This window comes from Trachemys scripta, chromosome 1 (genome assembly GCF_013100865.1).
Source record: "Trachemys scripta elegans isolate TJP31775 chromosome 1, CAS_Tse_1.0, whole genome shotgun sequence".
Taxonomy (NCBI): domain Eukaryota; kingdom Metazoa; phylum Chordata; order Testudines; family Emydidae; genus Trachemys; species Trachemys scripta.
This window is the reverse complement of record NC_048298.1, coordinates 74,874,056-74,897,972: the sequence shown is the minus strand read 5'-3', so window position 1 is coordinate 74,897,972 and position 23,917 is coordinate 74,874,056. Positions and strand designations below refer to the sequence as shown.

At 40.9% G+C, this 23,917-nt stretch overlaps 1 protein-coding gene across 3 annotated transcripts in view; it reads left to right on the top strand.

The window, feature by feature from the left end:
- Positions 1-2,805: 2,805 nt before the first annotated feature.
- RASSF9 (Ras association domain family member 9) overlaps positions 2,806-23,917 on the top strand; it is a 35,617-nt gene continuing 14,505 nt past the window's right edge. The window contains exons 1-2 of one of the 3 annotated variants that reach the window (XM_034772327.1): positions 2,806-3,409; positions 3,929-4,126. Coding sequence is in view for 1 of the 3 variants with exons in the window: in XM_034772316.1 (XP_034628207.1) it covers positions 3,363-3,409 (47 nt within the window). In the remaining 2 variants the exon portion in view is untranslated. Of the gene's footprint in view, positions 3,410-3,908; positions 4,127-23,917 lie in introns of all 3 variants that reach the window. The other 2 variants (XM_034772334.1, XM_034772316.1) reach the window with 2 other exon arrangements.

The window sequence follows — 23,917 nt, the reverse complement described above, 5'->3', positions numbered from 1 at the left end:
TCTTCAGGCACAGCCGCCCGCAGCTCCCAGTGGCCGCGATTCGCCATTCCCAGCCAATGGGAGCTCCGGGAAGCGCTGGCCAGCACGTCCCTGGCCCACTGGGAGCAGGGCTTCAGACTCCAGCCCCAGGATCACCTCTCCCCATGCTGCTCCTGGCCCCTGCTGCCTCCTCCAGCCCCCATCTGTACAGCCGGACCCCAGGCTCCAGTTCCTCACTCCCACATTCCCCCATCATCCGACCACCACTGCCTCCTCCAGTCCCTTTTAAGCCCTGGGTCTCCTGCCTCCTAACCCACCTCCCCATCCAGAGTTTTATTTGTCCCCCAGCTTGCCGGGGATGAGTAACTCTGCTGTGAAAAGTAATATGTACAAATATCACTTTTCATAGCAGCTACCAAGTCTAAAAAAAAATAACAACAACAAAAAAAGTAAAACATACAAAGTACCTTATTTGTGTTTCTATTCTGTTTAGGTCCAGTAAAGAATAGAGACACCAGAACATTATTTTTATTACTAAGTCTGCAAAAAACCCTACATAAATAAATTACAATGATTTGGACATGTATATGTGCATATTTATTTGTTTTTCCTAAAGTTAATTAAGTATTTTAAGAAAAACTGTCAGAGTGGCCACCAGCAAGAGTTGGTGGCTGTACTCTGAGGCCACCAAAAAATTCCTTGTGAGAACCCCTGATAGACCTTTATATCAACAAAATAATACCTATATATATATATATAAATAAAATAAAATCCTGCTAAGTTTTTTGTCTTCAGTGATATCTTGTGACAATGAGTTCCATGGGTTAATTGTACATTGTGTGAAAAAACTATTTCTTTTTATCACTTTGAAATTTGTGTCCTTTCAGTTTCATTGTATTTTTCCTCTTCTTGCATTTTAGAAAGAGTCTATTGAAACTCCCATCTCATTTAGTACTTTGTATACCTATCATGACCCCTCTTACTTGCCTCCTCTCTAAAGTAAACTATACGGATATTTTCAGTCTCATTTCAGAAAGAGTGCAAAGGGTAAGTATGCTATTTCAACCTTGGATAGAAATGTACAGTTGTTATTGCAGGAGTCTTTCCTAAAATTCATGCCATTAAAATGAAAATGGAAACTTTAGAGGTTTGCACAATGAAGTGTGTGTATATAAAATTTACCCTGAAGATTTATTTTTAAATCTGCTTTGTGTTTCCTGAGGCCCATCCATATGATTAAGTTTATCTGGCAATTGCAGGTGAATAAAGGAACAAGTAGGCCACTACATCACACCGTACTTTAATAGTTACAATCAATTAATACTGTGAGATGATAGCTGATTAATTTGGAAGTGTAAGAACAGCTGTAGATGTTGTCCAATTCCCATTTATCTTTGTAATGAGGAGAAAAGTAAGTGAGCAATATTAGAATGCTTCACATTGTAATATGCAGCAGATAAATCTATTTAATGTTACCTTTGCCAACAAGGGAGAGGGAAGGAAAAATCCCTTTATTTTAATACCTATTTTACTCTGAGAAATTCTCAGCAGCTAAATAGCAATTCTGTACCAAGACTGTCTTGCAAACATCTCAGGGGGTTTGGAAAATATTTGCCACCATTTAAAGGTGAGGAAATCCCCACCTACAGCATATAAACCCTGACCCAAAAGGATTCCCATTGATTTCAGCGGGTTTTGGATCAGGCATATAATACCCAAAGCAGATCCTGCTTCATGAAACCTCCCTTGGCAGCAGCCTCAGGAATCTGAGAGATTTGTGTGTGTGTGTGTTAATTTAACCCACCCAAACAAGCTGGGACTCCAGTTCCTCTCTTTGTAGTCACAGCTCAGGGAGTTTACAGACATGGGATTGAACTGAAAGTATGTGGGGCTGCCAGTAATAAGTAACCCATGGAATGGGCTCTAGCTTTGTTTATTGCAGGCTGATGTGACCATCTCTGCTTACGGAAAGGGGGTATTTTATTCCAATGTCAAAAACGACAAAGCTCCTTCTAGATAAACCCATCACTCTACCTGATTACTCCTCTTGTTTAATACAAACACCAGCAGAGGTGGGACAAGGCTAAATTCAGGATGCCTGATTAACTATTACACCTACAGCTTGGTATAGCCATTTGCAGCAGTATAAAGTGAGTGTAAAATGCAATGAACTCAGAATGGAAACATTTTACACCTACTCTGTAAAGGTGCAAATAACTGTACAAGCTACAGGGCAAAGGTTCATTCTCCCCTGCCCCCAGTACCCTCCACCATCAGTTCCCTATTTATACGCCTTTCCGCTTTAATGGGTCTGCCTTTCTGCACTGTAATTCCCAGCCAAAGCCCATTGAAGTTAATGGGATCCATGTTTTCCCTTTCAAAAGCTTTATTACTAATCCTCTTTATGCATTAGTGCCCGGGATTTTGGAGCAAACAACAACTTTAGCACATGCTCACTTCTTTAACAAAGCCGGCCAAAAAATACACCATGTTGGAGTGTGCAATGAGGTATTGCATTGTCCCTTTCTGTTCTTCTAGCCACTCTCCCTTCCTAAAAGCCCCATTTTATGGCCCGATTTTCAAAGGTGCTGAGGACCTACAGTTCTCACTGGTTTCAGCTAGAATTGGGGGTTCTCAGCACTTTTGCAAATCAGGCCCTCTTGGGAAGTGTTATGAAGCCACACGTGGCTGCTGAGTGAGGTTTGCAGACTAAAGTCTCTAAAGGTTTATATGCACCTAGCAAAGTATCAAATGTTTACCTAAAAGTACAGAGGGGCCAGAGAGGTAGTAGCTGTGACCTACTTTGTCACTTCATCTCCCGACTGTTGCTACACCCTGTAATGAGAAGCAGCTACAGATTGATCTGTAAGGAAAGTTATTGTTATGCACTGGAACTGGTGGAACAACTGTTGTCTGCCCTTCATTAAGGCTTGTGTTTAGCTGCTCGACTTGACTTTAAGTGGCTGGAACTTGGCGGAGAAAGTTTGAATCCTTCTGTTGTGTGTTCTTGCCTAGTTCCCTCCTGGAGTCAAATCCCCTTTTTCCTTTTGTTGATCCGTGCCTTGGCGGCTGGCAAGGCTGAAAGTTTAGCAAGTTCTGCAAATAACTTCACATCACAATAGAAAGTGTTTTTTTTTTTTTTTTTTTCCTTTTTCCTGCTCATAAACGCCTCCTTGAAGATTGCAGCTGGGCAGGACTCCAAAGGTGCAGCAGCAACAACAAACCAGTAGTTCAGAGTTAGCAAATTGCACAACTTCCAGCTCATCGCTACGCTGGGTGACTACTAACAAGCTGAAGGAGGTGAGGGGAAAGAGGGGGAGGAAAGAACACCCCAGCCTTGGGTTTGGACGCGTTGATGTGGTGGTTCGGCCGCTGGAGTGGCTATGGCTCCCTTTGGAAGGAATCTCTTAAAGACCCGGCACAAAAGCAGGTAAAGTGTGCGTGTGCGCGCGGGGGGGCACTTGATGTGTTGTTTTGCAATTAGGTGACTTCTGGGGGGAGGGGGAGGAATGTTGCTGGGAAAAGTTGAACCCCTCTGAAACTGACTTAGAAACTTACCTACCGGCTCGTGAGTCAGTTTAGCGTGTTGGAGGGATATTGATCCGCGTGTGCAAGTGATGCGTCTCCTTACTCCAATCTGTGCATATTTCGCCCCTTAAAATCCCGGGCAACACTTTTAGTAGGAAGGGCAAGCTCTAATTTAACAGATTCCCTAGCCTTGAGTGCCCTCCGTGCTCCCAGCCCAGCCAGGTTGTTTAAAGTCTCGGGCACCTCGTTTGTAGCAGGCTGCAGATTAATAGGAGTGCAAAGGAATGATTGAAATCCGGATGTTAATGCTGCCATGCGTGGTGGTAACTAATTGCAGCCAAGGTTATAGCGCCCCTTATCAAGGCTGGAAAAAAAAGTATCCGGACCCTCTCTCACACCAGGGCGTTCTTCTTGCTACTAGAACTTCAGAACCAGTGGGAACTGAGTTGGTTAACTGAAAACGGTGTGTTGCTGCATCGACTTTGAGACTCTACTCTGGGGAGATCTGTCTCCCTTCTCTCCCCCCGCACCAACTTTTTCCGAAGTTTGTCTGGATGTAGGAACTGGGTCCTGAAAACTTCCAAGAATCCCTCCCGTTTCTTACCACATCCCTTTAATTGTAAGTTTGGGGTGAGGACGGGGGGAAGGGGGAGAGGGTAGCATGGTGAATCGAATGTGTTATGTATGGAATTGAGAGGCTTTTAGTGTCCCTATCCCGCGCTCGGAATTTGGGAGTCTCTTTTTGCTAAGAAAACTGTTGCCGATAAACTGTGATAGCCCAGGTTCGCTGCTGCGAGTTCTAATCCTACAGGTTGATTTTGGCGGCTCCCCCTAATCAGACTTGCTTCTACATGCCAGCTGCATAGACTGGAAAGGGAACTAAATTTCCGCGGTATGAGATTATGTAATTATTTTGAAGTGCTAATATGGCACTAAAGTTTTAAGTGCAAGTTTTCATGGAGAGAACATGCTATTTCAGTCTCAAGTTTCTAATGACTCAACAAGTCTAGCTCATGCTATGCATAACTCGGTCACTAAAAAGCTGGCTGTAAAAGCCTCTGTTGTTATCTTTATTTCATGTTATCCTGCATTTGGAATTTCGTTCATAGTGATCCCGATCCCCTTCCTAGTGGGCAGGATTGGGCATAAATTTGAGGGTATTTGTAGTTCCATAAACTTACTTCAGAGAAAGTTAGGATTGTTTTTCTTTTTTGTTCATTGTTTCCATGCTCAGTTATGCCAAAGATTTATACTGAGATTGTGCATACATTTTAGTGAATTATTAATTCAACAAATTAATGAAAGCAAATCACTCCATCAGTTAGGGCCTTCATGAACAATATTATGTTATTTTAGAATCACTAATAGCATGGGATACTGCCCACAAAAGTGCATGGGAACAGGACTGTAATTAATATTTTTCATAAAGGCATTCCACCTTTCAACCTTTTGGAAAGGTTGATATACTATTTAAGACCAAACCAAATATATATAAAAATTTCCTGTATTTTCCTGATACTTTTTTAAAAAGTATTGTATTATATTGACATCAGTTAGCTGAATAAATACATACATACACCCAGAAATATTCATCCCGTTCATTCAGCTGTGAATCTCTTTCTGATTTAAAATACACCCCTCATGGTAATTATGCAGAATGAAGGTCAATTTACAAAGCTTTTTTAGTGTGAATTACAGTGAAAAGCTGAGGGGAATCTCCAAAAAGTTGAGACAAACTTCTTCTTCTTCTTCCAGTTTCTCTCTGAAAATGGCATATCTATTCTGACTGGCACAGAAGTGGTGTTTTAATGGGCAATTCGGGGGCAGGGGAGAGGGGATGTAGAAGTCCTGTGCATGTATAATAAGGATGGTGGGAAGGGGAAAGTGATTCTTTCCAAAAATTTCCTAACTACATTTTCAAACAGTGGAACCTAAGTGTATATGTCTAAACTTCTCTCTTAGAACAGATTTGTATTTGAGAATTCAGGGTTTGCTTGCAGGGATGGTAAATGTTTTTTTTTTTTTTTTTTTTAACCCCAATATGATGTAATGACCTAGAAAGAGTTACTCTCTTGCTACAGTTGCCATCTTTGCCAGCTTATTTCAAACCTTGCACTGAACGGAAAGTGCCATTCAAGCTTGACATTGGGAGGCAGTGTCATCCGGTGGTTAGAACAACAGACGGCATCAAGAATTTTGGGTTGTGATCCAGCTGTGCCCAGTTTGCCTATCTATTAAAAGGCTGTATTGTATTTTCCTTCCTCACAGCAGTGTTTCTGAGGCTTAATGTTTGTATGGCTCTTGGAGAAACTCAGATCAAAGGTGTTATATGTGCAAATAATTAATAAAAATTAGCATTTTCCCCATGTTGTATGCAGTGTGGTTGTAGTTGTGTCAGCCCCAAAGGTATTGGAGAGACAAAGTGGGTGAGATAATATCTTTTATTGGACCAACTTCTGTTGCTAACAGAGTGGCTCGAAAGCTTCTCTCTCTCACCAGTAGAAATTGGTCCAACAAAACATATCACCTCACCCACTTTTCCCGTCCATTTTTCCATTTAGCTTTTTTTATCTTCAAAGTATTTCATGATCATTAACTTAACTTTCATATATTCCCCAGAGATGAGCAATTGTGGAGTATTATCCATATTTTCCAGATGGAGTAAGTGAAGCAGAGATGTAAATGACTTAGCCAAGGCCAGGAAGGCAGTCAGGACAAACACCAGAATTAGAATGAATGAGTTATAGCTGTGTGCTCAGACACAGGACTACATGTCTGTGGTTATTATCGTTGTTACTTTTATTTCGTATTCCTCTTCAGATATTAGCAGCTTCTTCAAAGAGTAGGATATACAGTGCATATGGGCAGAGCTAGTGTAGGCTACAATTTCCAAAAGGATCTACATGACTTAGAAATCTTAGCCCAATTGACTTTCAAGTGCCTATGGGCCACATTTTAAAAGATGAAAATAGGTACGTAGGAGGATTTTCAACAGCATCTAGATGTTTGTCACCTTGAATTCATTAGGCACCTAAATACCTTTTAAAATCTGGCCTTAAAAGACTTTTGAAAATGAGTCTTAGGCTTGTAAGTCACGTAAGTACTTTTCAAAATTGCTGTCTCTGTCACTACCACATTCATCATTCCAAAATTCCTTGCTCACCTTATGCCAAGAAAGATTCAATCACATTTTCTCATTCATTGAGGCCGGTCCCCTTGATTTTTCAGAACAAACCTCAACTACCACATTGATCTAGCATTCTATCTAATTTCACAAATTGTTTATTTTTAGGCCAGGCATGGAGGTGAAGGGAGATGGTGCTCAGGGGTCCCTCTCCCTCATGCAGATCTCCTGCAAGTGCCAATCTATATTGCCAGGCGCAAACAGCCAGAGCAATATCTTTGGAGTTGTCAGCATAACTCGGCCATAATGACCTTAAGTTTGGTACAACCATCTGTGTGTTCTATTTACATACACACAATGTTGTTTGCTGATTGGGCATTACTATTACAAATCTGTTATTTATATTTATTGCTTTTGCTCTTGCTTCATGAACATTTCCACTTCTATCTCTCATTTCTTAGTCCTGCACCGGTAGCCACTGAGTTCATGCAGGCAAAGGAAGCCCGCTGATTAGACTTAACCTGTTCTCTTTGCCCTGAGTGATGATTGACTGTTCGGCATTGGGCTCTGATGTGGGAATGGAGGGAAGGCAAGCATGTGGACCCTATAGAGTGGCCCTTCCCAATTAATACCCATCTAGCCCTGAGGACTCACTAGGGGGCAGGATAGCCAGTTAGGTCAAACCCTTGGTTTAAGCAATACCCATTTGGCACTGACTCTAGATCCCCACCACCTCTTGCTCTACTGGCTGCCCACTGAACCTGTTCAGATCCTGATAGCAATTGCTTATATTTTCCCCAGGTCTACAAGTCAGTGTAATGCAGTACATATTAAGCCTTGGTGAAGGGACACTCGAAATGCTCAGCATTTGGGTTTGGATTGGCTAGGAACTCAGTTTCAATACTTATCTGAATTATCATAACCTCATATAAAGTGGGCTGGAAGTCTCATGAGAACATATACACAATGTCTGACACTTCCCTTCTTGGATGCGGGTTACCATGAGAGCAGACTATCTTGTGCCATTTTGGCACTTCTTGTTCCAATCCCATCTGGAGTGTGTGCTCGGTGGGTTGGGGAAGACTTATTCAGAGCCTAAGATTGAATTCAGGTTCAGTTTTAGAAATGGGAAGATATTCAGGTTGGTGACATTATATATTTTCCAAATTATTGCTGTCCATGCCTACATGCAAGTACTTTGAGTTAGGGGTCTTTTTGTTTTGTGTTTGTACAGTGTCTAGCACAACAGGGTCCTGTTCCATGACACGGGCTCATAGGCATTATGGTAATACAAATTAATATTAATGATGTTGCTCCGCCATCAGAGAAAGGATCTTCTTTTTGGCCCCAAGCTCATATATTATAATTTATTTTCTGGTCCAACTTGTCTGCTTTGTTGCAAGAACCAATCTGCTTGCTTCACTTTCAGGAAGAGCTATATGTCTGGCAAAACATTAGCTTTATTTCTAAAGAGTTAATTATCTAGGAAAGTAGACTGCAATTTCATTGCAGTGGAGTAAATGGAATGACTAATAGACTTGTGTGTAATACTACACCATCTGGAGAAAGAACAATACTTAAGCAAAGTTGAAGTGAATATGAAACACCAATATAATGTTCAGTGGGGCTGAGAAAATACTGCAGATGAAGAAAAATGTTTTCAATGGAACAAAAGACAAATCTTATTGATAAATGACTTCTTATTGCAGTGGTGAGAAATTAATATTTCATGTATATGAATGGGAAAAGGGGATCAACTGTGCTGCTGAACATGGAATGACTTCAGGATAGAGAAGTAGATTTTCAGTGGCAGGATAGATTTTAACTCTGTATCCTCCATAAAAGTCACATTAGTGACAGGGCTAAATCTCATAGGATGGTCTGAAAACGTGTCCTCAGACCCTTTTTCTCTAGCTCAGACATTCTTAGTTTGTTTTCTTTGGATTTATATGTTGAATAATAATAAAATATACAAAACAGATGGAAGTACTTTACAAACATTATTATTTTAAAACAATCTGCAAACATTAAAATAATCCTGTACAAACATTTATTTATACACAGCAAGTTAGTATCAATATTGGAGTGTAGGACTTTCTGGTTCCCAGTCACATGTTCAAATGGCTGGACTGTTGTCACTACTGTTGTTGTTGTTAATTCCTAGGAATTAATCAATGAATGAATGATCAGGGCCCCATAGTGCTAGATACTGAATAGACACATAATAAAGAAGACCATCCTTGCCACAGAAATTTTACAGTCTAGGGGCCTTTGTTGAAGTCAATCACTATCAGAATGCAACAGGTGGACAAAACAGACAAGTCTTTTGTATTGGAGTACATATAGTTTAAAAAAAAAACATGTAAGTCTTAAGTGGGTAAGCAGCCGCAATACAGACAAATGCTGTACAGCATTCTTGTGAATCCATGTCAGCCCACCTCCTTCCTGACCTTGTTTGTCCCTGCTATTCTAGTCCTAGGTCTCTGATGAGCAAAGACTATCACAGGTTGGGCAAAATACTTGCCTCAAAAATGCTGCTGATGACATCTGCCTTTCATCTTCTGGAAAGCTGCAGAATTCCTGCACTTGTAAAGCACTGGGGAATTTTCACTCAATACTTTCTACTTTTGTGTTCATGAGATGTAGAAGTTAAGGCCAAGAAATATTCAGAAATGGCTAGTGACTTTGGCAGCTCAACTTTTTGGGCACCCAATCTGAGACTGTTTAAAGGGGACTGATTTTCAGAAAATGCTGCACAACTTTTGAAAACTAACCCCCATTAGAGTGTCTCCAGTTGGGTGCCCACAATCACCAGTCACTTTTGAATATCTTTGGCTTGACTTGCCTACTGGGCATTGCTACCTAGACAATGGGACATGGAATCAGGAGACTGGAGTTGTACTCCTGGTAATGTCACTGACTTGCTTTGTGACCTTCAGCAGCTGATAATCTCCCTGAGCTTCACGGTCCCTCCCTGTAAATTGGTGGTGGTGCCATGTGTCTGCCTCAGAGGGACATAACTAAACCATGTGTCGCCTATAGAAGTGCAAAGAGTAAAAGCCACCCAGGAGGAGAGAGGGAATGTAGCATTAAATCGCACCAAATGAGGGTCAATCCATCCTCATCATCATATCCACTCATTATACTCCACACCCGAACACAACCTCTCTATGAACTTCATACCCTCATATCTCAATGTCTGTACTTTGACCCATCAACCTTTTACCCCCAATTGGGGATATTGCAGATTATGTATTCCTCATGCCACCTGATCTTAAACCAAACTTTGCACCCTTGATAATCTGTATGTTATTCCCTGATAACCAGAAACTTCTATGCTCAAACTCTGTTCACTATTTTTTTTAACATCATCTTAATAAAATGTTTAAATCTCAGCGTTCCTTGTACTGAATCATGTGCTCAGTGTACCATGCTGCCCAGAGAACATCCCAAAACACACACGTGAGAATTCGCAGCTGGCTGTTTTGATTTTTCATCTTCTTCACTGAGAAGTTTTCAGCCTTCTGAAGTTCCACAAAGCATTAAAACTGGGGGTGGGGAAAAAGCTGTGAAATCGCTCAAAAGGAAATCATAAAAATTACCACATGGCTCGAATAGATTGGATGGCAGTTGTCTGAGGTGAATGTACAGAGGAAAGATGAGCTCAGGGCCAGCTGTGTTCAAATAAACATGTAAGGCCTTAATTTTCAATCACAAATCTCTGCATTAATGACTTCCTGAGATAAAAAAACTAAAACCCTTATATCCTGGGGGCACAGAGAAAGCACCCCAGCTGTTGGACTGAAAGGTGCTTTTTCCACTACACTCTTTGATATACCTCTCAAATGCCCCTCATTTCCAGAGATTACTTACATTTTCTTTCTAGTTACTTATGCACTACACAAATTCAGGGTCAACTCATTTTGTTGAAAGCCAGAAGTCAAGAATCATTTAACTGGGATTACAGACAGTATTACTTGCACTCAGGGGATAAACCCTACTGCATTTGAATGTGGCTGCATGGATACATTTTTTATGCCCCTCATTTGGAGTCTTGGGGTAAGTCTACGTGGCAGCTGGAAGTGTAAATCACAGCTCAAGGTGACATACATGTGCTAGCTGTGATTGAGTTAACATGCTAAAAATAGCCCACACCACCACCTGCACTGCTATCTACTAGAGCTACTTACAGAAAGTGTCAGACTGTACTGTACTCAGGGGCTAGCCCAAGGTGCCATCTGTGCCACCATAGCTGCACTGCTGCTGTTAGCAGGCTAGTTCAATCAAAGCTACATCTACCTGAGCTGGAAATTGCACCTCCAGCTGTCGTGTAGACATACTCTTTGTCACACATGTGGGCTTTGGATTGATGGGAGGCATTATCTTTGGAGCTTACTTATCTTGGGTAGGAAGGTGAGACTACCAACATATGTTTGTTCTTGTAACCTTAGGAAGGATTGATATCCATACCATCATGGTCTGTCACACTTGCAGTAGTCAGCTACATTATTAAGAATAGAGAAATGTTAGAAGCAAGATGAATTTTTACAGATATGGGAAATTGCCATGAGTGGGTAGCTATGTAATATACTCATTTGCTTCAGATCTGTTTTGGGGTTCAGAGTCTGGAATGTGCTTTTGCTTGAGGTCCCTATTCTCTACACCCATACACCCTCACTCACTCATGCTTAAAATAATTGAGTTATGGACGTCCCAGTCATAGAAAAATGTAATTGAAAAGGTATATTATAAATGAAAGGTATATTATATTTGTTTTGCTTCTTTTTAAGAAAATAAAATTGGCATAAGGGTTGCATTAAATAAGGAAAAATGTACCATATCTCTTGGTCAGGCATAAAATCAAGGTTTGAAAAATGGAATAATCAGTTAGCTATGAGATAACGTGAAAACTTGGTCTGTCAATATGTCTACTCTCTTTTAATCTTTACGGGTTCAATGACCTCAGTGGAATTGTGCATATGAGTCAGGCTTACTCATGTGAGCGAAGTTTTGCAGGATCTGCTCTTAGGCCCTGAACCTCTGCAGAAAGATCCCTTCATCCATGTGGAACAAGTTGTAGGACTGAGGCCTTAATTTGCTTTTTGCCAGCCTCATCCAAGTCCAACATACGAATATTTTGGTTTAATGGTAGTTTCCACGTATGTAAGCACTTTGAAGTTCAAATGTATTCAAAACTATGTGTGAGACACTGATTTGACAGTTAATTTCATGCCTCATTTACCAAAGGAAGTGATCAGATTCTGTTTACTGATTAGAGAGTGGCTTAGTATAATAATTTGTAAGTAAGGTCATGGCATACTGGTTTTTGGTTGTTCTTGTTTCTGTTGGCTTTATTATCGGTAGGCTGATGTGCTGAAAGTTGCTTTGTTGTTTTGAAGATGTAGAATCCACTACTTGGACAATATGTGTCAACAGGCTTTCTGCACACTGACAACTAAGGTACTTGCAGCATAAGGTCCTCTCCTGCAGCTGTCGGGGCAGTTTCACAATTAGAATCTTGTCATACCAAACTGCTCACTAAAATGGTCAACCTCAGACTCCTAACAGAAATTTGAGACCTGCTGACTTTGGTGTGGTTTCCAGGCTTTGGTACTGGGAGACTTCAATCTCCTTATACAGCAGAGGTCATCTTCATTTACTTGTGAGTTCACAGATGTTAAAGTTACCATGTATGTTTCTTAAGTTATTACGAGGAACAGGCAAAGAGTAGTTGTATGTTTGACCTTGCTTTGGGACTGAACTAGAATTCTGCTCCTCCCTCCCCACATCACAGTCAGACCATCATCTTACACAGCTGAATACTGAAGCAGCAAAATACTTTTCAAAGGGGGAAAGTTCGATGGTCCAGCCTCAGTGCTGACTGGTCACAGAAGAAGATTGGCAAAGTTTTTGTACTCACTGTCACAGTCCAGGGCAACTGCACATGTATTTCCCCTCTACAATCCAGCCAAAGGCTCACACTTTCCGGTTCCCAGCTGTCATTTCTTGGACAGAGACACATGTCGCTCTCCCTCTGACTGGTGTATTTCCAGGTTGCATGGTATTTAAGAACATAAGAATGGCCATACTGGGTCAGACCAAAGGTCCATCCAGCCCAGTATCCTGTCTACCGACAGTGGCCAATGCCAGGTGCCCCAGAAGGAGTGAACCTAACAGGTAATGATCAAGTGATCTCTCTCCTGCCATCCATCTCCACCCTCGGACAAACCGAGGCTAGGGACACCATTCCTTACCCATCCTGGCTAATAGCCATTAATGGACTTAATCTCCATGAATTTATCTAGTTCTCTTTTAAACCCTGTTGTAGTCCTTGCCTTCACAACCTCCTCAGGCAAGGAGTTCTACAGGTTGACTGTGCGCTGTGTGAAGAAGAACTTTTATTTGTTTTAAACCTGCTGCCCATTAATTTCATTTGGTGGCCCCTAGTTCTTGTATTATGGGAACAAGTCAATAACTTTTCCTTATTCATTTCTCCACACCACTCATAATTTTATATACCTCTATCATATCCCTCCTTAGTCTCCTTTTTTCCAACCTGAAAAGTCCTAGCCTCTTTAATCTCTCTTCATATGGGACCTGTTCCAAACCCTTAATCATTTTAGTTGCCCTTTTCTGAACTTTTTCTAATGCCAATATTTCCAGGTTCCCTGCTGCCTACACTGTGAATTTCCAAGGAAGGCAGATTGCCTCAGTGGGCCTGCTTTAGCTTCCTTCCTCAGAGGCTGTAAACAGCACAATTGCCGCAGTTAATTTACCACACAGCTCTTTCTAAGCAAGCATACATTCTTAAAGTGAAAGCATACAGAGAGAATATATTGCAAACAATAAGCTTATTAGCATACATATTCTTTTATCTCTACAATGGCTCTTGTTGGTGTCAGTTCTTCTAACCCTTCCTTAAGGATTGGGACCTTCCATGCTGGATCAGAATGAAGGCTCCCGGTCAGTTTAAACTCAGGCTATTCATCCAAAAGTCCTTTCTATGTCTATTGGTCTCTAAAGAATCCAGATTGAACACAAGCATAATCATGAGGTGGTACCTCTCGGGAGGTGTTATAACCTGAATGAATTTGCCTAATCATCTTCCACTCTTCTTAGTTCCTGGAGGGGCAGTGGATACCCTCTCCAAGGAATTGCATACAATCCTTGGCCCAAAATGACACAAAACTTAATACAGTAAGTTCTCCCAAAGATATTGTAGGATATTGTCATACCTGTCACACTTGCTATGTTGTCAGTCTTTTATGATTTTTATATCTCTATCTCTATCTATATAGAGAGAGATATAGCCTTACAATATATATTTATTTTTGTTCGACCACTATTAATGAGATGGTAGATCAGTGACCTTCTTATAGAACTTATTGGTTTACTGGTAATCTTACATGAAGCGTTTAGGCAGGAAACTGCCATTGGTGAAGGAAAATTAGCTTCTAGGCCTGCTGTTTAGAATCCATTTATACCCAGTGTCTTCTCTGGCCTCCTTTATCCTGAGGGGAAAGAGCTAACCAAAGGAAATTGTCTCAAGCTGTCCATGATCTGGTTAATATTGATGAGAATAGTTGCACTCTAACACATTTTAGCAATCTTGGTGTGCATTCTTCGTAGGTAAGCAGATGGTTGACTATACTGTTATAAAATGTCAAAGAATGAGGCAAACTCCTAGCTACTCTTAGGTAAATTTCAAGTTGTTACTCTTTCCGAGTTCCAGGAGATCGTAGCTGAGCTCAGCTCCATTTGGGTTTCACCCATATAATTCCTGATTGGTGGACACCTGTAGTGAGGTCCCAAGTCAACTCTTGATGGAGATAGCAAATATCTTACTTTGGGAGGGCAGGACACTCCCAACTTTTATATACACAGAGCCTCTATAACTTGTCGGGGTGTGGACATACTGGATAGTTCCTCACCAGTGTCACTTTTAGAGGGAGTTCTTGAACAAGAATTGGATTTATTGTACAACTTTTAGTCAGGCATTAGACATTCTTGTGGCACTGAAACAGGCTGTTTCCCTATGAAGTTGCTGAAGAACCATAATGTGGGTTATCCTCAAAATACTGAAGATAGTCAGTGCTGCTTCCTTTCCCATCAATCCATCATGAACTATTTCTTGGCTGTTTGAGTGTTAAGACAACACTTCTCTTTGGATGACAGTTGGTTAATACTCTGCAAGATTGAAGTGATGTTCATGTTGCTAGAGAAGTGTCTTGAGAGGCTTGTTGGCAGTTTGTGCATGCCCACTATGCAGGGAATATGTCTGTTTGAGGGACTATTGTGGAATTTGGTTGTCATCTCAGAATAGAGGCTTAACTCCAAATAATGCAAAAATTATGCCTAATTTTATCAGAAGCTGATTTCACTACAGTAATTCATGTCTCTGGCTCATCTAGAGTAGACTACTGCCATGCCCTTGTAAATAGACTTTCTTTGAAACTGAACTACTTAGAGAGCACAGCTACTTGCGTGTTTCTTAAGGGGTTGATTTTCAGGGCCTTATTCAAAGCCTGTAGAAGTCAATGTAAAATTCTCAGAGACTTCAATGGACTTTGAATCAGGGCTTACTATAGAAGAGAAGGAATTTGTCATAATACCTGCACTAGTTACTAGTACCCCAAAGTATACAATTCAGAGTCACATCTGTACTATAACATTTGGTTCTGGTATGTGCTTCATTAAGCTGGCTGATCTTTACTTTCCTTTATGCTCAATCGGTGCCTTATAAATGTGTTCAATATGAAAAATTAAACACCTGAATTTGGTTAGCAAATAGAAGATGAAATGTTCAATGATCAGGTATTGAAATGTTTTATCTATGTTGCTATCTTTAATGCAATAGTTATGTGGTCCTGTATCTAAATCTTTTATTATGGATTCTGCTGTTCTACTTGGAGCTGATATTTATGTAAAGGGTTACCATCAATATTTGGAGGCCAAAAGTGTAACTTAATAATAATCACAGCCTAAATATTTTTTTAATCACTAAATCAATGGCAAGAAATTGGGGGGCTACCTCTGGTACAGTGGTCCCTAAATTGTGGGGTGCCCCTCTCTATGAGCAATATTCAGAGGGGTGTGGTGGGGCCTGGGAGGGAGGGAGAGATCTCCACCCAGTCTCGCTCTGCCCCAGCTCTGCTCCTGGCCCCAGCCAGGCTACAGATCTGCTCCCAGTCCCAGCTCCAGCCCTGCCCCCAGCCTCGGCCCATGGCTGGCCCTGGTTCCACTCCAGGCCCAAGCTGCAGCCCCAGTCTTGGCCCCTGGTTCCTGGCCCAGCCATGGCCCCAGCCCTGACCATGGCCCTGCTCCCGTCTCCTGACCACAGCTTCCGGGGTGGGAGGGGAACAGACAGGGGCAAGGAGGGACATGAGGTAAAAAGTTTGGGGACCGCTAATATGATGCTGCTATAGACACACCAGAACATTATTACTAGAGCTGGTCTGATATCTTCATAATAATAGTTGTATGAAGATCATGTGCAGCAATGCCCCTCTGCCATGTACATTGCCCAAACCGGACAGTCTCTACACAAAAGAATAAATGGACACAAATCTGACATCAGGAATCATAACCTTCAAAAACCAGTAGGAGAACACTTCAACCTCTCTGGTCACTCAGTAACAGACTTAAAGGTGGCAATTTTGTAACAGAAAAGCTTCAAAAACAGACTCCAAAGAGAAACCGCTGAACTTGAATTAATATGCAAACTAGATACCATAAATTTAGGTTTGAATAGAGACTGGGAATGGCTGAGACATTACAGACATTGAATCTATTTCCCCATGTTAAGTATCCTCACACCTTCTTGTCAAACTGTCTGAAATGGGCTATCTTGATTATCACTACAAAAGTTTTTTCTCTTAATTAATTAATTAGCCTCTTAGAGTTGGTAGGGCAACTCCCACCTTTTCATGTTCTCTCTCTGTGTGTGTGTGTGTGTGTGTGTGTGTGTGTGTGTGTATAGCTCCTTAGTATATGTTCCACTCTATGCATCCGATGAAGTGGGCTGTAGCCCATGAAAGCTTATGCTCAAATAAATTTGTTAGTCTCTAAGGTGCCACAAGTACTCCTGTTCTGGAAACCTATCTAAATAACAGTTATCAGTAAACCAAAACAGCCATGTTAATTTCAACTCTTCTCAGAACCACTGGGAAAATGGAAAATATCAACATTACTTGGTGCCTGAGGGAGTTTTTAAAAGGGTATTTCATATATTGGTGTGTGTAATACAAACTGCCAACACAGGTGCTTGTGTATGTATCTTGGGTCAGATTCCTCAGCTACACACACGAGCCATGTCTTCAGCAATGAAGCTCTGATTTACACTTGTGGAGGATATCTCTATATATGAGAACTAAATGTACGTATGTGTGTTCATGTATTCATTGTAGATGGGGCTGGTGCATTTCAGTTGTTTATAACTTTGCCAAGCTTTCATCATTTTGGATTGAAATTTTCCATGTTGAGTACCTGCCTCAGGCAGGTACTCTTTTAATAAATAAGACAACCCAACGTAGTTCAGCCATTTCTGAGAACAAGGCTAGGAAAAAATACATTGTTTTGTCCATGTTAAAATTTTCTGATGACCTTTTTTTCTGTATAGCTCTAGTTTCCCCCATGCTTTGAAGTAGGGACTTAAATTTGGCCCAGGATGGTGTTTGTGTCAGGGATGGGCCTTTTGCCATCCTCTTGACAGTCTACCCAAATCTGGCCAAGTTATAAGACTTTTGAAAAATTGTAGTTTACACATGCTCTGTAGAGACTTCATTGATTTTTAGCAACTAAAATCTCTGAATATTCTGTCCTCATTGAGCATGCTCCATGTCCTTACAGCTCCTAGTGCTGACGAGGTTGTGCATGTTCCATCCTCACAGAATGACAGCATATGCTCCATCCCATCACAGCTCCTACGTTCTACTGGACTACATATGTGTCATCCTCACAAAGCAACTGAGTAGGCTCCCTCCAGCCCATTATTACAAGAGCAAAGCCAGACTTTCCCAGTATGCTTCCAGCTTCTTTGGGCCAGTGTGAGGCCAGGCACTAGAACTGGGACCCTGTCTCTACTGCACGCCAGGCAGTTCAGCGAAGGAAGCTGTTCGATTCAAATGTAGAAGGAATAAAAGCTGGGAAAGGGAAGAGATTGGGACGAGGAGTCACTGAGACTGGGATTGGGAATGGATTGAATCTGGGACTGGCTGGGCAGGAAGAATGAGGCTGGGAGCAAGGAGGAGGTGGGGGGGGCGGGAGACGACACACTGGGATTGTTTGTATGGAGAGTCTGGGACTGAAAGCTGGGGTAGGGGGGAATAGAAGGGAAGGCTGGGACTAGTTGGGCAAATAGACTTGTCAGTGACTGAAAGCCAGGAACACTCAGAGGTCTGCATGGTGGATCTGAAAGGTTCCAACCCTGCTGATGATCCACATATATGTCAATTTCTGTTTTTTGTTTTGTTTTGTTTTTTCCAGTTTGCAACCTTAATCAAATTCTTTTAATGTAGATTGTGTCATTTCCTGTTGTTTTTTTTAAAAAGCAAAGTCAAGCAAACTGTGCAAACTTAATTAATTCCCCCCAGTGCATATGCAGTATAATTTAGGTTTTAATTATATGATCACATTATACTTTTTCCCCAGGACCCCTGCTTCATTCAGTGCAGAGAATGGATCTCTGGAGGCCTTCTGCATTCTCCCTCAGTATTGTATATCAAAGGAGGTTGTTGTCTGTAGGACTCTTGCCTCATTTATTGCAGAAGTTAGATGAGGCAGAAGATTGCAGGAAGAGAGAGGATGGTCTTATGTTTAAGGCAGTTGGATGTGATTGTGCCATCGGGGATTGGATTCTATCTCTACCTCTATCACCTATATGATGCTGGGCAAGTCACTTAAACCAGAATTTTCAGAGGCACCACTAAGAGCGTGTTTCTCATTTTCTGTGTGCCTGACTTGTAACCCTGGGGTCTGATTTGCAGAAATACTTAGCAATCACAGCTACAATTGACATCAATGGTTGCATCAAACACATTTAAATGCTATATAATGCTAAGTACTCTGAAAAATCAAGTCCTAGATGTCTCAACTTTGGCTCCAGAAATTAGTGGATGCTTTTTACCTTAACTTGTCTGTGCCTCAGTTCCTGATCTGTAAAAGGGATATAATACCACTCCTTCACCTCACACGGGTGTGGTAAAGCTAAATTCATTAATGTGTGTGAAGCACTCAGATTCTATGAGCGCCACAGAAAAGTCCGTGAGGAAATTAATGATTCTGTCTTCAGAGCAGGGTATTAATAACGTCTGGTATATAAGGCGTAAGGCCATACATAGATCAGTAATTATTGAATAGTTTGCTGTGATGGGTTTGGTCATAGAGAGCCCCTTGGGACTGTCACCTGATGTGTTGGAATTACCTCTGAGCCTGTTTTCCATTGCCAGCTTGGTACTCCAGAACCCTGCCTTGTTGACTCAGACACGCTAATCTTCTGCAACACAGACCCAGGGCTGGTCCATGCCCCCAAAGCTGCAGACTTTAACCAAAAACCGCTCAGCAGGTCACCTATCTCCAGCACCCAGACACCCAGCTCCCAATTGGATCCAAACCCCAAATACTCTGTATAAAGCTTATACAGGGTAAACTTATAAATTATTCACCCTCTATAACACTGATAGAGAGATATGCACAGCTGTTGTTCCCCAAGGTACTAATCACTTACTCTGAATTAATTAATAAACAAAACCGATTTTATTAAGTATAAAAAGTAGGATTTAAGTGGTTTCAAATAATAACAGAACAAAGTAAGTTACCAATCAAAATAAAGCAAAAACACGGAAGTCAAAGCCTAATACATTTAAGAAACTGAATACAGGTAAATCTCACCCTCAGAGATGTTCCAATAAGCTTCTTTTACAGACTAGACTCCTTCTTAGTCTGCGTCCAATCCTTTCCCCTGGTACAGTCCTTGTTCCAGCACAGGTGGTAACTAGGGGATTTCTCATGACTGGCAGCCCCCTTTGTTCTGTTCCACCCCCTTTTATAGCTTTGGCACAAGGTGGGACTCTTGTGTCTCTGGGTCCCCACCCCTCCTTCTAAATAGAAAAGCACAAGGTTTAAGATGAATTCCAGTACCAGGTGACATGATCACATGTCACTGGAAGACCTCATTCTCCATTCTTTCAGAGCTGGCCTGCACCTACCCAGGAAGGTTTGTGAGTAAACAGAGCCATTCACAACCAACTGTCCTAGTTAATGGGAGCTATCAAGATTCCAAGCCACCATTAATGTTCCACACTTTGCATAGTTACAATAGGACTTTAGAGTAATATTTCATATTTCTAGCTTCAGATACAAGAATGATACATTCATACAAATAGGATGATCACACTCAGTAGATTATAAGCTTTGTAATGATACCTTACAAGAGACCTTTTGCACAAAGCATATTCCAGTTACATAATATTTACACTCATAAGCATATTTCCATAAACATATGGAGTGCAACATCACAGTTGCTCATTAAGTGAAATGATGTCAAATCTGACATCAGGAATCATAATACTCAAAAACCAGTGGGAGAACACTTTAACCTGTCTGGTCATTCAATGACAGACCTGCGGGTGGCTATATTACAACAGAAAAACTTCAAAAACAGACTCCAACGAGAGACTGCTGAGCTGGAATTGATATGCAAACTAGACACAATCAACAAAGGATTGAATAAGGACTGGGAATGGCTGAGCCATTACAAACATTGAATCTATCTCCCCTTGTAAGTATTCTCACACTTCTTATCAAACTGTCTGTACTGGGCTATCTTGATTATCACTTCAAAAGTTTTTTTTCTCTAACTTAATTGGTCTCTCAGAAATGGTAAGACAACTCCCACCTGTTTATGCTCTCTGTATGTGTGTGTATATATATATCTCCTCAATATTTATTCCACTCTGTATGCATCCGAAGAAGTGGGCTGTAGTCCACGAAAGCTTATGCTCTAATAAATTTGTTAGTCTCTAAGGTGCCACAAGTACTCCTGTTCTTTTTGCGGATACAGACTAACACGGCTGCTACTCTGAAATAAGTGAGCACTGCTTGTCAAGTGCCCGGAATGAAGTAGGGTTCCTGTGGGGGATAAATACCATGTGATCATGTAATTAAAGTCTGTATCATAATGCATATTCAATAAGGGGATGAATTATGGTTGCCTCAAGGCAGCCTTAATTCTGGCACTTACTACCTTTTGAGTGCTGGACTTTGCGGAGTTAATGTTCTTTTAACATTGTTTTTGTGTGTGATAGCATATATGACAATGGAGAGTCTAAAATATGCACATGTGTGTGTATTTTATGCTTTTCATTGTCTATTGTCTATAAAGCTGGGTATAGATAATTGTAATTTTTAAAGTCATAGGTCAGAGCTATGGTAGTGACCACTAGAATGAGAACATATTTCACAAAAGGATTCTAAATATGTGTATTCCTGCAAATATTACAGAGAGAGAGAGAGGAGGGAAATGTGCTCGTTTAGCTGCCGCTACTGTACTCATTCAACTGATAGTGTCTTGCTAAAGTAAACTTTCTTTTTCTTCTCCCTTTGTGCATTTGACACTTGAATTATACAGGCACCTAACTGCCTGAGTTAAAAGGATCCTTAACTGCTCTGGTGCAAAGACATTTGTATATTCCAAAATGTTGAGACATCAAATATGTGTTTTAAATGTTAATTCGACCCGACTTACTGTGAACTAAATATATCACAATAATTAGTTTTCAGTCTGCTTAAGGTGTTGTAAAGAATTAGCTGTAATTTACAAAATACATACCAAGCAAATGCCTTTCAGATCTGACAGATTGGTAGTGTTTCTTGCAACTGTCAGTGATATGTCTCTCTTAATTAACTACTAAACACTTAATTTCTCATTATAATGAAGTGATACGCACTGTTCATATAGTATCAAAGTTAACCCAAATGTGTATTTTTTTTTCACTAGCCATTCTTTCCTAGGATGAATAGGGGAAATAGAAGGGATTAAGGTGGTAGTTAGAACTTGGGAGATATGAGTTCAAATACCTGCTATGCCACAGACTTCCCGTATGACCTGGGGCAATTCATTTAGTCTCCTTGCATCTCAGTTCCCCATCTGTAAAATCCAGATAATAGCACTTCCTTAGCTCATAAGGGTGTTGTGAGAAGAAAGCATTAATGATTGTGAGGTGCTCAGACACTATGCTAATGGATGCCATATAATGACCTAAGGGCACAGCTACACTGCAACGGCACAGTGCTGGGTGAGGGCTCTCCCAGAGCTCTAAAAAACACACCTCCACAAGGGGAATAGCTCCCAGCACTGGAGGACTGTCTATACTGGCACAAAGAAGAACAGGAGTACTTGTGGCACCTTAGAGACTAACAAATTTATTAGAGCATAAGCTTTCGTGGACTACAGCCCACTTCTTCGGATGCATATAGAATGGAACATATATTGAGGAGATATATATACACACATACAGAGAGCATAAACAGGTGGGAGTTGTCTTACCAACTCTGAGAGGCCAATTAATTAAGAGGAAAAAAAAAAAAAAAAAACTTTTGAAGTGATAATCAAGCTAGGCCAGTACAGACAGTTTGATAATAGGTGTGCGGATACAGACTAACACGGCTGTAACTCTGTATACTGGCACATTACAGCGCTGAAACTTGAAGCGCTCAGGGGTGTCTTTTTTTTCTCACACCCCATAGTGAGAAAGTTACAGCGCTGTAAAGTGCCAGTGTAGACAAGCCCGAAGATAAATAGGAAGATTTTCTACTCAAAATTAATGTCAAAGATTTAAAATTTGTGACCTAATTATTTTATTACCATGGCTTTTCATTTCAATACTCAGCCTCTCTGAAGCTACAAAGCAGTTAACCACAAGTTGCTACAGACCCACTATTATTACACAGCTGGAGTAGACATGCTAGCATTACAATGGCTCCATTTTGGTAGTTTTGTATATATACTTGTGCATCCTATTCAAAGTATCTGATATAAATTGGTTCAGATTTCTTTTGTGTATTTAATACTCAGCATGGGTATTAACTCCATCTTGGGTTTCTTTTTTCCCCTTCTGGCTCGTCAAATACTAGTTGTAGGTAATGGAACCCATTTCATTCAGAAAGGTCCAAAGAGAGATGAAATAGATTTGAAAAGGAAAAAAGAATTTGCTTGCAAATGAGGTCTTGACAAGAATTCCTTTTGGAGATCACATTTTCAATGCACTTTAATGAAAACAAGAGAGACAGAGGAGATTATATGGTGTAATTTCAAAACTGGGTGGTTCACTGGCTGTTAAAATAACGAAATATATAGACAAAGTGAAACTCATAGAAGACTTGCTCTGATGTTCTTACTCCACCAATGCTCTTAAGTACTGCATGATTTAGCTATCTATTACATACAACAGACCTGGGTCAAAAGAACATTAAAGATGCAAAATCAATAATTTGAAGGTTAGGAAACCCCAGCTTTATGGTTACTAATACAATCATAATCCAGTTGTCTTGTGGTAGGGTCCCTATGGAAAAAATAGCATTTAACTAAAGACATATAACACACATTCATTGGGGCAGATTTAGGACTATGAAGGCAACTGTCAGGAAAAGTTTCCCAACTTTTCAGTGCTTGACTTTGCAAACTAAATAATGTTCTGTTAATGTAGTGCATAGGTAATCAGTTGCTGGGGTCATGTGCTTGGAGTAGGGAGTGTTCACTGGGGTGGGAAGAGCCCAGCTCAGCTACTGCCCCATGTGTTATCTGCAGAGGGGGGCCCGTATCGGACATGAGTTTTAAACTCTTCTCCTTCCTCTGTTTATAAGGAAGAGGTCTGGGGAGAAATAATTTTCAGGCTCATCCTGTAAATAAGCCATATCAGCACAAGACTTAAGTTTTGCGTAGGTTTTGTGCTGGTCCTTTACATGGGTAAATTTCTGCATTGGTACTTTGGCGGCAGAAAAATTGGGCAGCACAGTTTCATTTGATGATGAGTGGAAACAGCCTACCAAACATACCTGCTGCCATGCTGAAAGGAACAGTCTGCAAAGTTGTGTGTTGTGCACCAACACCGAACAATTTGAAAATGTCTCTCTTCCCACACCTATCATACTGCTGCAAATTACAGTGTCCGTTTCAACTAGGGAGCTCCTGCCTCAGCTGCTGCCAATACTGGTTCTCCAACAGCAGTCACATTATTCACATCAAAGATTTTTTTTTTCCAGTGGATCAAGTTGCTAATGTTACTTTTT